This window comes from Trichophyton rubrum (genome assembly GCF_000151425.1).
Source record: "Trichophyton rubrum CBS 118892 genomic scaffold supercont2.13, whole genome shotgun sequence".
Taxonomy (NCBI): Eukaryota; Fungi; Ascomycota; class Eurotiomycetes; order Onygenales; family Arthrodermataceae; genus Trichophyton; species Trichophyton rubrum.
In genome coordinates this window covers 30734-42620 of record NW_003456416.1, presented here as the reverse complement: position 1 = coordinate 42620, position 11887 = coordinate 30734, and the positions used below count along the sequence as shown (strand labels likewise).

The 11887-nt window shown below is 48.4% G+C and overlaps 4 protein-coding genes across 4 annotated transcripts in view; 2 read left to right on the top strand and 2 right to left on the bottom strand.

Annotated features, from left to right (window-relative positions):
- Nucleotides 1-329: 329 nt before the first annotated feature.
- Nucleotides 330-2961, bottom strand: TERG_08252 (uncharacterized protein). The gene has a single exon (XM_047748912.1). It carries the CDS (start codon nucleotides 1827-1829, stop codon nucleotides 1239-1241), a length of 591 nt encoding a protein of 196 aa, XP_047604904.1. The 5' UTR covers nucleotides 1830-2961; the 3' UTR covers nucleotides 330-1238.
- Nucleotides 2962-3606: 645 nt separating this feature from the next.
- TERG_08251 (uncharacterized protein) lies at nucleotides 3607-4755 on the bottom strand (the record flags this gene model as incomplete). Its single annotated transcript, XM_003231113.2, has 4 exons — nucleotides 3607-4088; nucleotides 4161-4269; nucleotides 4294-4640; nucleotides 4689-4755. The coding sequence occupies 4 exons, from the start codon at nucleotides 4753-4755 to the stop codon at nucleotides 3904-3906; spliced, it is 708 nt and encodes a 235-aa protein (XP_003231161.1). The 3' UTR covers nucleotides 3607-3903.
- Nucleotides 4756-5957: 1202 nt separating this feature from the next.
- On the top strand, nucleotides 5958-8057 carry TERG_08250 (uncharacterized protein; the record flags this gene model as incomplete). The annotated part of the gene is made up of 3 exons (XM_003231112.2): nucleotides 5958-6149; nucleotides 6241-6451; nucleotides 6529-8057. The coding sequence occupies 3 exons, from the start codon at nucleotides 5958-5960 to the stop codon at nucleotides 7080-7082; spliced, it is 957 nt and encodes a 318-aa protein (XP_003231160.1). The 3' UTR covers nucleotides 7083-8057.
- A 72-nt stretch (nucleotides 8058-8129) lies between these two features.
- Nucleotides 8130-11887, top strand: part of TERG_08982 (uncharacterized protein) — a 5521-nt gene continuing 1763 nt past the window's right edge. The window contains exon 1 of the mRNA XM_047749025.1: nucleotides 8130-11827. Within this exon, the coding sequence (XP_047604903.1) occupies nucleotides 8228-11827 (3600 nt within the window). The 5' untranslated portion in view covers nucleotides 8130-8227. The remainder of the gene's footprint in view (nucleotides 11828-11887) is intronic.

Genomic DNA, 11887 nt, shown 5'->3' with positions numbered 1-11887 from the left:
TGTTTAGCCAGCCTGGCTGGTCAGTTTAACTAGCTAACCAACCAACTGGTTAGTTGACCTATGAGCTGACTGGGGGTGTCTAAATATAACTAACTCAGGGGCGCAGTCGAGGACGCGCACAAATGCAGGCGGCGATCAGGACAGCCAGCGCCGCATCAAAGGCCAGATAACTGTTAATTCGAGTATCCTCGGACCCTCCGAGCAGCTTCAGCTAGTTTAACGAGCGATCCAGCCAGTGACAGTCTGCCTGGCGCTGGCTGGTTGGGTTGGTGCAGCGATGGAGTCATCCCATCGTATTCAGCCTAGGCGGGATAACTCTTGCGCGTCAGCGTAGTAAGTGGTAGCCAGCAGACGGGTAAACACGAAGCCTGAGGAACCAAGCAGGCCGCAGGCGGCAGACTGCTGCCTGGATATGAGGGTGAAGATGGAGTTGCCCATCAGTCAAAACGGAGAGAAGTTTGAAGTTGAAATTGAGATTGAGGTTGAGGTTGAAGTTGAGGTTACGAAAAAGGCAAAAGTCACTTCACTATCAGATTTGGTGCGAAAATACCCAGAAAGACAGGCTTAGAATGGCAGACACTTTAAGGGAACTGGTAGAAGATAATACCCTTGGAATAAAGGCCTAGCCAAGGGGAAGATTATGATTTCTAAATCTATAAATGAAGAGTGCCAGAGATGGACATAATGTCTAAAGATTTGGCAGAAGAAAAGAACCATAAATGAAAAAGAAAAGAAAAGTGTATGGATAGCAGAAGGACTGGAGGCCTTGAAAACTCAGCTACGAGATGGCCAGGATGGCTGATCAGACACGGACGCAGGCGTAGTATCCAATTTCAAGCTTCTCGCAGGTAGGCCCAACAGCTGGATTCCACTGCTTGAGCTGGGCGACGGAGATATGGTGCTTGCTGGCAACGCCCTCACACGAGTCTCCCTTCTTAACCAATTCAAACGACTTGCCTGCAGAGAGTTAGCATTCTGGTTGAGTTGGACTCCGCTGAAGATAGAGGGGAATTTGACCTACAGCCTGGGTTCGTTCCCGGCTTGGTGGGAGACGGCCAGCCCTGGGCATCGCGGGCATGGACACCTACGACGGCAGAGGGAGTTGGTACCAAGTTGGTTTTTGGGTCAGCCTTCACGCAGACTCGAGTATTGGCGTTGAGGTTCGGACAGACAGTATCAAGGTTGCTGAGCGGACTGAATAAGCCATGAATACCTATCGAGATGCAAAACGGGCTCACTTACGGGTTCAGTCTGAGAAACTCGCTGAAAAGAAGGCCAGGGTACTGCTGAGCAACATTGAAGCATGTATCTTTGGCTTTGACAGTATGATACTGCTTGCATCCTGCAATAGCAGCACCAACAGAGCCGGGTGTAGGGGCAGGGGCATTAGCATCACGCTTGACGTAGCTGCCCGTCGGTCTCAGTTTCTTGGTCAGGGTTGTAGGATGAACAACCATCTTATTCTCCATTCCAGTAGGGAGGTTAGGGATATGTGGTGGCATGAAAGCCGGCTCGGATTGTTGTTCGGGCAGGCCAGTTCCCATTATTGGTGATCTCGTGCTCATCATGTCTCCATGAATACCCTCAACCACGCCCTTGTGTCCCCAATCTGGTGGAGGAGCCTCTTTTGGCCCATGAAAGCCCTCCAATCCCTTTGTAGGATACAGGGCATCGCGCTTCTGAGCATGGTTGTTGCCCCAGTCGTTGAACAAACCTGGTGGAAGTGGTTTTGTTTTCGGAGGAGGGTCATTGCGCTTTTGAGCGTGATTGTTGCCCCAGTCGTTAAACAAGCCAGGTGGAAGTGGTTTTGTTTTCGGGGGAGGGTCCATCTGCCCGCGAGTCTGCTTACTGACATGAGAAGGCAGGAAAGCACAGTAAGATGTCTGGCTCTTGATGTTTGAGCAGTCACTGTTGATCTGGGGGTTCTACACGGCGGTTATATAGTTAGTAGGGTGCACAATTCCTAGATATCAAGTCAATAAGATGTAAATCGTACCCAGAGGATGAACTGCCTCTTGGCAACGTTGATGGTGTCTAGGAAGGCATCACAGGTAAGCTTCCCTGAGGCATCGACGACGTTTATCCAGGAAGTGCAGCCCTTGTGGACTCTCGGGTCGACTGCGAAGTCAGCGGTTTTGGAATGGTGCCATTCAGGGCCGCCAGCCTGGACAAGGGAGGCGGCAACCAGAGGCAGAAGAGCGTATTTGACCATGGTGGTAACTAGTAGTATTGCAGACTTTGAACGACCGTACTGGAGATGATGAGGATGCTGATGAGGAGTATAGAAGGGTCATGTTGAAGAGGTCCCTTCACGGCCTTTATATAGATCTCCTACAGCGCACTCCGTCTTCTTCACTGTTGTGATAGAATGGATGGTCATTATCAGCCTGTTTCCACAGCCTATGCGCGACGTCCATCTTCACCAGAGCTGGTAAACACTGAGAATGATGATGGGTATCTCGAGACAAGCCAACTTTGAAGCTAGTCAAAGAAAACGGCGGCGTCGACTCCATGATGCTTGACTTGAGTGGCACAGAGAACAAAATGACCCGCTCTCTTGCTTCTATTCTCATTCCTATTCTTCATTTATTTGCGTTTGGGGGTATCTTCGCTCCTTTGGGGGGTGTACAGCGCAACTCGCATATTTCGGGGTATCTCATGTCGAAGCAGTAAAGAATTCACCCGAGCGACAAAGAATTACCCAAACGGCCAGTTAACTGGATAACAATTGCTAGTTCGTTAATACTGCCTAACTGGCTATTCAGATCGAAGAATCTCAGTCGTGTGGATGAAGAAACACAGCTTGTAGATTTGTGGAGGCTGCGATGGCAGAAGTTGGTTCCTATCACGACTCTGACCGTCGATACCAACATCAACATCATCCGCCAGGGTGACCCGGACGAGCAGAGGTGGTTAACCAAAGGTGGTGCCCACGGGAGTATCACCATCTGCCTGTCCGTGGAGTGCAGCCTGTCAAAGCATCACTCGACCCGCGACTCTTCCGCGCTGGCTTTATCGTTCGCTGCGCAAGCAGAATTTGTTGTAGCTAACTAAGTTAACTGGTTAAGAGACCGGCATGGCATCAAACAGTCTGGTTTATCTTTTCAGCCGGTCGAGTCGCACCGTACACCCTCATGCAGAGAGACATCACTACCGACGGAGTATTTCTCCTTGCTATCTGAGCAACCAGAGCAAACTCGACTGCACAAGATTTGTATAATTAAAATATTCGGGTGTGGGCATATCCGATGTCTGCATCAGCTTCGGCTAGCTAAGCAAGTTAGTTCATGCCCAAAAGGCCTGAATGGACACGACGGATGAAACGACGGTTGTGATATCGACATTCAACTCGTCAAGTTGTATCCATGTCTGTTTGTCTCGCTAGCTAGCTGGTTTGCTTGCTTCTTTGGTCGGGTCTGGGGTTAACTATCCATATGTTATTGCAGGGGCCGCGAAGATCATGGTTATCAACCTTCGATAATAAGTTAGTTATTGACCAGGGCCCCCAGCAGATCACATATGACAAAGTAACGCAATTATCCACTTTCTGACCCTTCTGCCTGTTCAATTGGCCCTTGCAGCAGGAAATGAGAGTCCTAGCACGAGATCGCGGGAGAAACTTCTGTTTGATGTAGAGTTTGATCATGGGCTCAGGCCTGTCCTCGGGGGCACAGGGGGTGGACACAATAATAAACAAAGTTAATGTGCCAGACTATCAGAAATGGAGAAGACAACAGGTGAGCTCTGTACGGAGTATGGATACATAGTTGAATATTCCAGCAGGCAGCCTTGTTGTTACAGTATGAAAACAGCTCTATCGGTCCCTATATTCAGCTCTTCTAAGTAAGTACTTAGGTAACTACTTTATGGGAACTGGCTCTCACTCAGTAAACCTCTTTCTCATTAGAAGGTATCAAACCATGGGCCCTCAAGCAGCTGTTTTGCCGTGCTGTGTTCCTCTGGCGGCCACTTGAGCATCGACCCCATAGATCGAATAAACGATTCTTTCTCTTGCCCAGATAGTCGCCTCTCTCTGCCCTCCAGAGAGACCGGTGGTATGGCTGCATGTTCATGGGCAATCCAGAGACCTACTTGCGTGTCAGAACTGAAGCTGCAACTAAAGCCTCCAAAAAGATCTGGGGAGAAGGAAGGTTGCTTACCACCTGGACCAAAACACTGCTCAGTTGCCTCACTACGCTTGACGAATTCGCTCGGTGGTGGCCCAATTAAGGCAACCATGAGTGCCAGATGCTTGAAGGGGTCCCAGATCTATGAGCGAGCGATTAGCAGGACAATACAGCATGACAGGTACGCAGGCGCAGTGCGTAACAACCCCGCCAGGTTCCAAATATCAAGAGCACTCCCGCACGGCATTTCGAATATGATCTCTAGTGCTTTATAAGTATTCGGCTGGACGAATGGGCTGGACTCATGTCTTTTTCCAATTCGCGCCTCGCCAGACCCACATAGAACTAGAAGGCCATAACCTTTGCCTTCAAATTCCCGGCTCTGGTACACGATACGTGACTCGTCAATCTTCTCCCGCGGACTGGGACTTTCGGCTTCTGATTTCATAAAGTCTCTCAATATGGTGGTATCTTCTAGACTGAGCATCACATTATCGGTCTTCAGATCTAGTTCTAGTTAGTAATGAGACTTTGTTCGTATATCAAACAATGGCTGAGTACCAGCATGGATTATCTCGGCTTCTGTGTGCAAAAACTCAAGGGCAAACAACAGCCGTCCAACTGTCATTCTCAGGAGAGGCAAATCAAATGAGAATGGCCATTTATTAAGGAAGAGCTTGTTAAATTCATAGCTAATGAAAGCACGAACTGAAGATCCCAGCGTTATTAACTGGTTGAAAAAGCCCCATAGCCAATTTTGCCCGTAACCTGGTATCTGGTCTTGTACATATCTCCAATATTGACAGGGTAGTAATACTCCGGCTTATAGTAAGGCAAGGTCTTCCTCCACAGGTATCTCTAGTGGTATAGAGTATTAAATGATCGGGATTTTGTTGAGGACGCCAGGTTTAGCCGCAGCAGGTTTCTCCAGGTACTTAATCGCAATGCCATGTTTGCATTAGTTACAAAATTAGTGAGCAGCGTAGTCCTGATACTTGAGGAGCTTTGAATAACCACAGAGCTGAGTAGATGACGCGGGTCACATGGCTCGTGGCAACGCTTTGCAAGCGGATAAGCTTATAGTTATGGATCGGTTCCTGCAATTTTCGCTTTCTTGGAGGGGGGATCCTGTCACGAAATAAGTCCTTCGTGAGCTGGGTGGAGTACCAGCCGGCAGTGACTTTAGCTATACTTCGTAACTGCAGCTTCGTCGGCTAGCTGGGAGACGGTCTGGATGTATCGGCGTGTAGATTCCGTGGATCCTTGCAGCTGCCCGCATCCATGCAAATTCGAGAAACGACCGATTACACGCAGTCGAAGCCGTTGTTGCACCCGTCTTGCCTTCCCCTTTTGAGCTATAGACAAACACACTCACGGGCTGGCTTGCATTAGCGAATAATAAATATAATACTTATGAAGACACATCCATCTCAGCTGTTCATCCCCGTGTATTCGCGGGTGGGCAGGGAGTTGGCTGCCTGAACTAGTTACATTGTTATATATATCATGTCCGTTTGATCCTGTGTTGTTGTTTCTTTTGCTGGTCACTGATTCTTCGAAATATATCGGTGTTGATCTCGTTGGCTTTGGTTCGCCGGAAGACGCATTTCCGTTGATAATAATACATGGTTCAAGCCGTTTGCCAGTTGCTAGTTAGTATATCAAGTATACAGTGTCCGCTGGAGTCGTCGCTGACCATGCAAGGACAAAGCATAACAGAGCTGCCCTGCAGAATCTGCTTATTTCTCATGACGAGTTGGCGCTGCGACTGTTAATACTTACGTTGTTATTATTATTCTCCATCTGAGAATAAGAGCCTGGCACTCTGAGATGGCTTTCACTTGCGGCATGCCCTCGATCTCGGTCCAGGTCCGACTGCTGCTAGTGATCGCAATATCGACCTGTTTCCTCATCACAGAGCTAGCTGTTGGGTTCAAAACCCATTCACTCGCCCTTATTGCAGATGCATTCCATTACACAGGCGACCTCCTATCGTTCGTCATCGCTTACCTCGCTCAGAAGGTACAACAGCTTTCTTCTCACATCTCCTCTCTTTCTTCATATGCTTCTTCTTCACCGTTGTCTTCTTATTCTGCAAGCTAACGCAACTTAGCATGCATCTGCGTTGGGGCGGGACATAATCCCTGAAGAGACGGGTATCGAACTCGAGGCCGCCGAAAACCGCACCGCAATTATCCGGATCGACCAGAAGGATGGACGCCATGTTTTGCCTCTGCTCGCTGCTTTTTTCAACAGCGTCTTCCTGCTAGCTCTAGGGCTTGCAATCTTCTTGCAGGGTCTGGAGAAGTTTGTGCATCTTGATGGTACGTCATCCTTGTCCATTCGTTCGGTCCTTAATAATATATATCTTTAGCGTGCTGTGGCTGACTTCTAGTTAAAGAAATCGCCAACCCACAGCTGGTCCTGATAATAGGTTGTGTCGGTATCTTAACCAACGTAGTCTGCGCCTGTATTCTCGGAGCGGACGGCCATCATCATCACGGCCACAGTCATGGTCACGGCCACAACCACGACCATGATCCCCATGCTCACTCTCATGAACATCATCACGATATAAGAAGTGACGAAGAGAAGCTCTCCCATGGAACAGCGCTCTCGATAAAAGCAGTTCTCCTTCACGTCGCCGCCGACGCTCTCAACAACCTGGCCGTGATAGTCTCGGCAGCCATTATCTGGAAGGTCCCGACCCAGAAGTCACCTGAAGACCGACCCCATCATGATTCGGAGCATAACCACTATGGCAGCCCTCATGCAAAGTACTATGCTGATCCAGCGTGTACCGTATTCATCGCTATTCTGATCATGGCCAGCACGGGCCCGGTGGTGTTGCAGTCCGGCCGGGCGCTGGTGGCCACTGCAACGGGGACAAGTGTCAAGGAGATCCTGTCAGATACTCAATCCAAGGAGGATAAAGAAGAAAAGCACCAGGAGTAAATGTCAGAAATAAATGCTGATTGTTGGATATACCCCTCCGTCCGGTGTATATATATATACCTTCCTTTCCCTTAACGAGTCATCCAGGGACATACTTGTCATCTTTTTTCCATCCTAAACAACTTATGTAGGCTGCGACTACATAACTAGCGCACTAAAGGACTGGAAATCTTCTCTTTTCCCCTTCGTATTTTTAATTTATTTCTCATCATATTAGGATGTATATATTTTGGGAGAATTCCTTCCATTCGATATCCCATTCTTGACCAGCTTTGCTTCCTGATTTCTCGCCAAGTTTCGCTTAGGCGCCAGCCTGCTGAGTCATCACAATACATTTGGCAGTAGTAATTCTCTATATTTAGACTTTCTACATCAGGTGATCTATTGGCTGCCCAGGTGCTCTTACTCAATCGCTGCAATATTATTGGCCTGATGTTGTCATTAACCTTCCATATTAAGTTTAGCTTCTTTAGTCATCAGGCACTAGCTCCCGTCGACGGGAGGATGTCAGGCACGTGATAAACTTTGCTTTTCAGCCTCTTTACGAACCTCGCCTCCATCCCTTATTTACAACAACCACAGCAACCAACAAGGCATATGCATATTATACCGAACGAAACCTCGATTAATATGTGCTTGAGATGCTGTTCTTTTTGCCTGGGCTTTTCTAGCATCCAGGGATCCAGGGAGGCAAAACCAAGTTACGGAGTGCGCTGCAGCCCGATCAGTCATATACGAGCCGCTGGTCTGGCTGACTTTTCAGCCTTGTCTTACATCCTCAAATAAGACTCTCCAGCCAATTAGAGCGCGGACAAATATATAGGCAACCATGAACCTCCTGGGCATCCAAATTCCCGTGGAGGCTCGAGTTAGATGAGATCCCCAGTTGATCTCTGTCTCTCGAGAATGAGAAAAGAGAGAAAAGAACCTGGTCTGAATGGACAGGTAACAGGCCAGTCCTTAACATGATGACCTCTGCTCAGCCACGCCGCTGCTGGGGCATATAAAGACAAAACTAACGAGTATAACTGGAGGCACCCCCCCGGGCAGGCCTGAAAGAAGATACAAGCTCACAATTACTCGCTCTATCGTCCCATCATCTATATCCAAATTACTACTACACACGCTTCAAGGTGTCTGGCCGAATGGCCCCCCCAACTTTAGCTGTTCATTCGCGTGAGCTGATTGGAACTGATGCCGCCTGGAAGGAGGATTACTCACGACCCTCGGATGCCGAGCGCCTTCTATTCACAAACTCGGCCTTAGCACTGAACCGAGATGGCGCAGATGTATCACTTTGTCTGTTACCATCACCTGGCAACTGTCATCTTGCCGTAGTAGAAGCGGTTCCCTCTGCAAGGATAATCACCGTCACAATCTTCCGGCTCTGTGAACAGTTTCCACAAGTCTGGACGTCAAAGACTAGCTTGGACGTTACTACGTCACCCTCTGCCAGTTTCTATGCCTCCGACAAGACGAAAGTCAGTGGTGCGATAACGGAAGATGGCACCCATGTCTTCATCCTTTGCAAACCTCCAACGGGTGGAGTTCTCGCCTGGACAGTGACATCAGAACATGGATGGGTCAGACGCAAGCCGCCATCTAATACAGACAGTTTGTATTCACTCAATGAGGGTGTGCAATCTGATGATGGGGAGCATATGTTCTACAAATCTCGCAAATATCATCGATTTTCTCAGAAGAGACAAGTGGAGCAAATTGAGGTATATGACATTCGAACACTACAAGTCTCCAGTCGGTTTGTGGTCCGCTTTGGCAACGCACGTTTCTCACGCGACTTACATTTTCTTCGGCCCCTTAGGGCTGATCGTGCTGTTCACTGCGCAATATCGACAGCAGGCTCCAGAGAGAATCGGACGAGCCCCCCTTTGGTTTTCTCTTCTGATAATAAAGTACACTTCAATTGTGATGGGATTGAGGGCGCCCTAAGACTTCGAGGTATCGTGACTGTGTCACCCGATGGTTGCCATATGGTGTTCGTGCATTTTGAGGATGGCCTCATTTCGCACTGGGACCTCACAGCTCCCACTCTGAAGCCACTTGGTACAGCCCAACTACCAGGTGTTGGGGTAGCCACTCTCCGCCAATGGGTTATCAATGGCCAATTGACAGACGTCCGAGATAGCATCCCAAAACAGGTCCACCACTGCAGATTTTCCCCGTCTTCAAAGGTCGTCACCGTTATTACTGCAACCGCTGGATACGTTGTAGTTAACGTTTTCCTGACGCTTAACCTACAACTAATATACCACTATCAAGCGGAGAATGTACATTGGCCAGGCTATGTAACACTCCAGATAGGATGCAGCAACGAGACGGGCCTTACCGTTTTTGGTGCTTCACCCACGACTGAACACCCGGATACCGGAGAAGTGTTAGGGGTGCTAGGGGCGGTGATTCCTCTTCCAGCTATTTATGACAAGATCAAACAGATTGAAGAATATTTTGATACCACCAGCAGCAGCATTTCAAAGGTCATAAAGGGACCTGTATCCTCGGAGAAGACCCCATTCGTCAAGTTCGCCTTCATGCCCGATCGTGGGTTCGTTCGCGAAACTGGGTTATCCCCGCAAATGTCGGCAGACGATAGACTAAGGCAGGATTTTCTCTACGAATTTTCGTTCCGCAGTAGTAATTCTACAACTAATATGCCATCCACTACTGAATTACGAGAAAAGTATGTGCCACTTTTGGCGTCGCTGACTCCTTTTTCTTGGGACTCGACAAAGACAGTCTCGCTATTTGGAGTTGTTATGAAGTACAAGTACTACATTATCGCTATTGGGAATTGGGCTCAACGCGAAATTACAAGATATCGTTCCACACCTGGTATAGTTCGTGTTTTGTATGTGTCAGAAACTATTCTCTCATCAGACACAGGATCAGAGAAGATTGCAGTATATAGAGAAGGGCCTCACTACATTCTCTCCGTGACTTCCAGCAAGGATACTTCCTTTGGCCGATCCTTTTCTGGTGCACCACTACCGCTGCCACGACACACAGTCATCACTCCGCACTTCCTTGAAGAGGATGCCTGGTATGATGCCTTTATAATTAAGGAAGCAGAACATGGAACTCTTCCCAGTGGCTGGATGACAACTCCCAACCCACTACTAATAGCTTCAACCTCATTTGGGGCATATTTACCACCTGTTGTTGTTAGCGCAGGGGGAGATGCGCTTGACTATGGCCATCGGAACCGTTCACACTATGTTGTGGCCAAGCATGCAATGTGGCATTCATACGGCCTCCGAGGCCTTAGAAACGGGGACAGCACTAACGAAATTTTCTTCGGTGGAGGGCGCTATATGGATGCACTTGGATCTTATTTCAGTATGATATATGACGACAGAAGTTACAATAGCATGAATCCACTGTTCCCAAGCACTTTTTCTGCGGCTTGCAATATGGACTGGCGTTCTCAGAACACTAAACATGTGGATGCTTTCTTCCGAAGGCTACATCAGTCATCACAAGACAAACTGTTGTTCAATGCACAGTCAGTAGCGTGCACCCTTCCCCTGGCCTGCCATGTCCGGCCCTTTGGAACCCTTTCATTCATGCGGCATGTGGTACTTTTGCCTTTCCGAGTTGTGGACATTGGCGCAGTGGATGTTACTGTCAGCACTACTCCAATTGGAAATACTAAATCGGGCTTGGAACATGAGCAGACCAGGATCTTCCTAGATGACCTTCAGTGGTTTCTGCGGCGGTTTTTTGGTGGATTCATCTCTTCTCTATCGCTCATCTCTTCGACTGGTGAGTATCTCGAAGCAAACTCCAGCGTGGTAACCCTACCTCTTCCCGGGTTTTCTTCTTTTAACCACCGGCTCTTTAAACCCCCTCCCGTATCGAATTCTGATACTGACCCATACTGGGAATTTATTCGAGCAACATATCCCGATCCTAACATTGCAGCCTGGGAATCGGCCATACTACGTTATGTTGAACAGAGTGGAAATGGTCCAACTAGTCCATTCACCAGGCTGGTGGAGGAGATCCTTTACTTAAAGGACCGGGAGATACAATTTTTATTCTTGAGAGTTATCTGGCTAGATAAGCTGCTGAGGTGGAAGATGCGAACCTTTGGACGCTCAGTGTATCTGACTCGCGTCGCTGGTCCAATGCTGATACTCTTTGCGATCCACCTCGTGGTTAGCATCCTATTAACAGGCCGCACTTCGCATATTGACATTACTTTCCACGATGGAGCCGACGGCCATTCTTATTTCAGTGTGACATCAATTACGACATCCATCAAGGCCTTAGCGAGCATTGAAGCTTTTTTTGCAGCTTACATCCTCCTGATAAAAGCCCGACAGGCGTATCGTGTTCCGCGGCTTTTCCGCCGCTCCATATTCAACTATATTGACCTGGCAGCTATTATCCTCGGCCTTACAACGTTCGGCCTTGTTGTCTCAAACCGGTCGCCGCCTAGGGCGTTTTTGGCATTCTCAACACTCCTCCTGTGGATTGCAGCTCTTCTAATGCTGAGGGTCTATGAAGCAACAGGCACGTTACTGCTGCTGCTGACGGAAATGTTGCACGGTGTCTTACCCTTTTTGATTTTACTTGCGTTAATTGTCTTGGGTTTCACGTTTGTTCCCTTCTTGCTGCTTCGGAATATCGATTCGACCGGGATAGACCAGACACCGTTCTCGGACTTTGGCCTTTCTATGGCAGAAATTATCAAGTTCATGGCTTCTGATTATGATGCCTTGAAAGTGTGGGAAAGGTCATCAGCGGCCGCTCGAACGTTGCGATCTCTGTATATCATTGTGGTC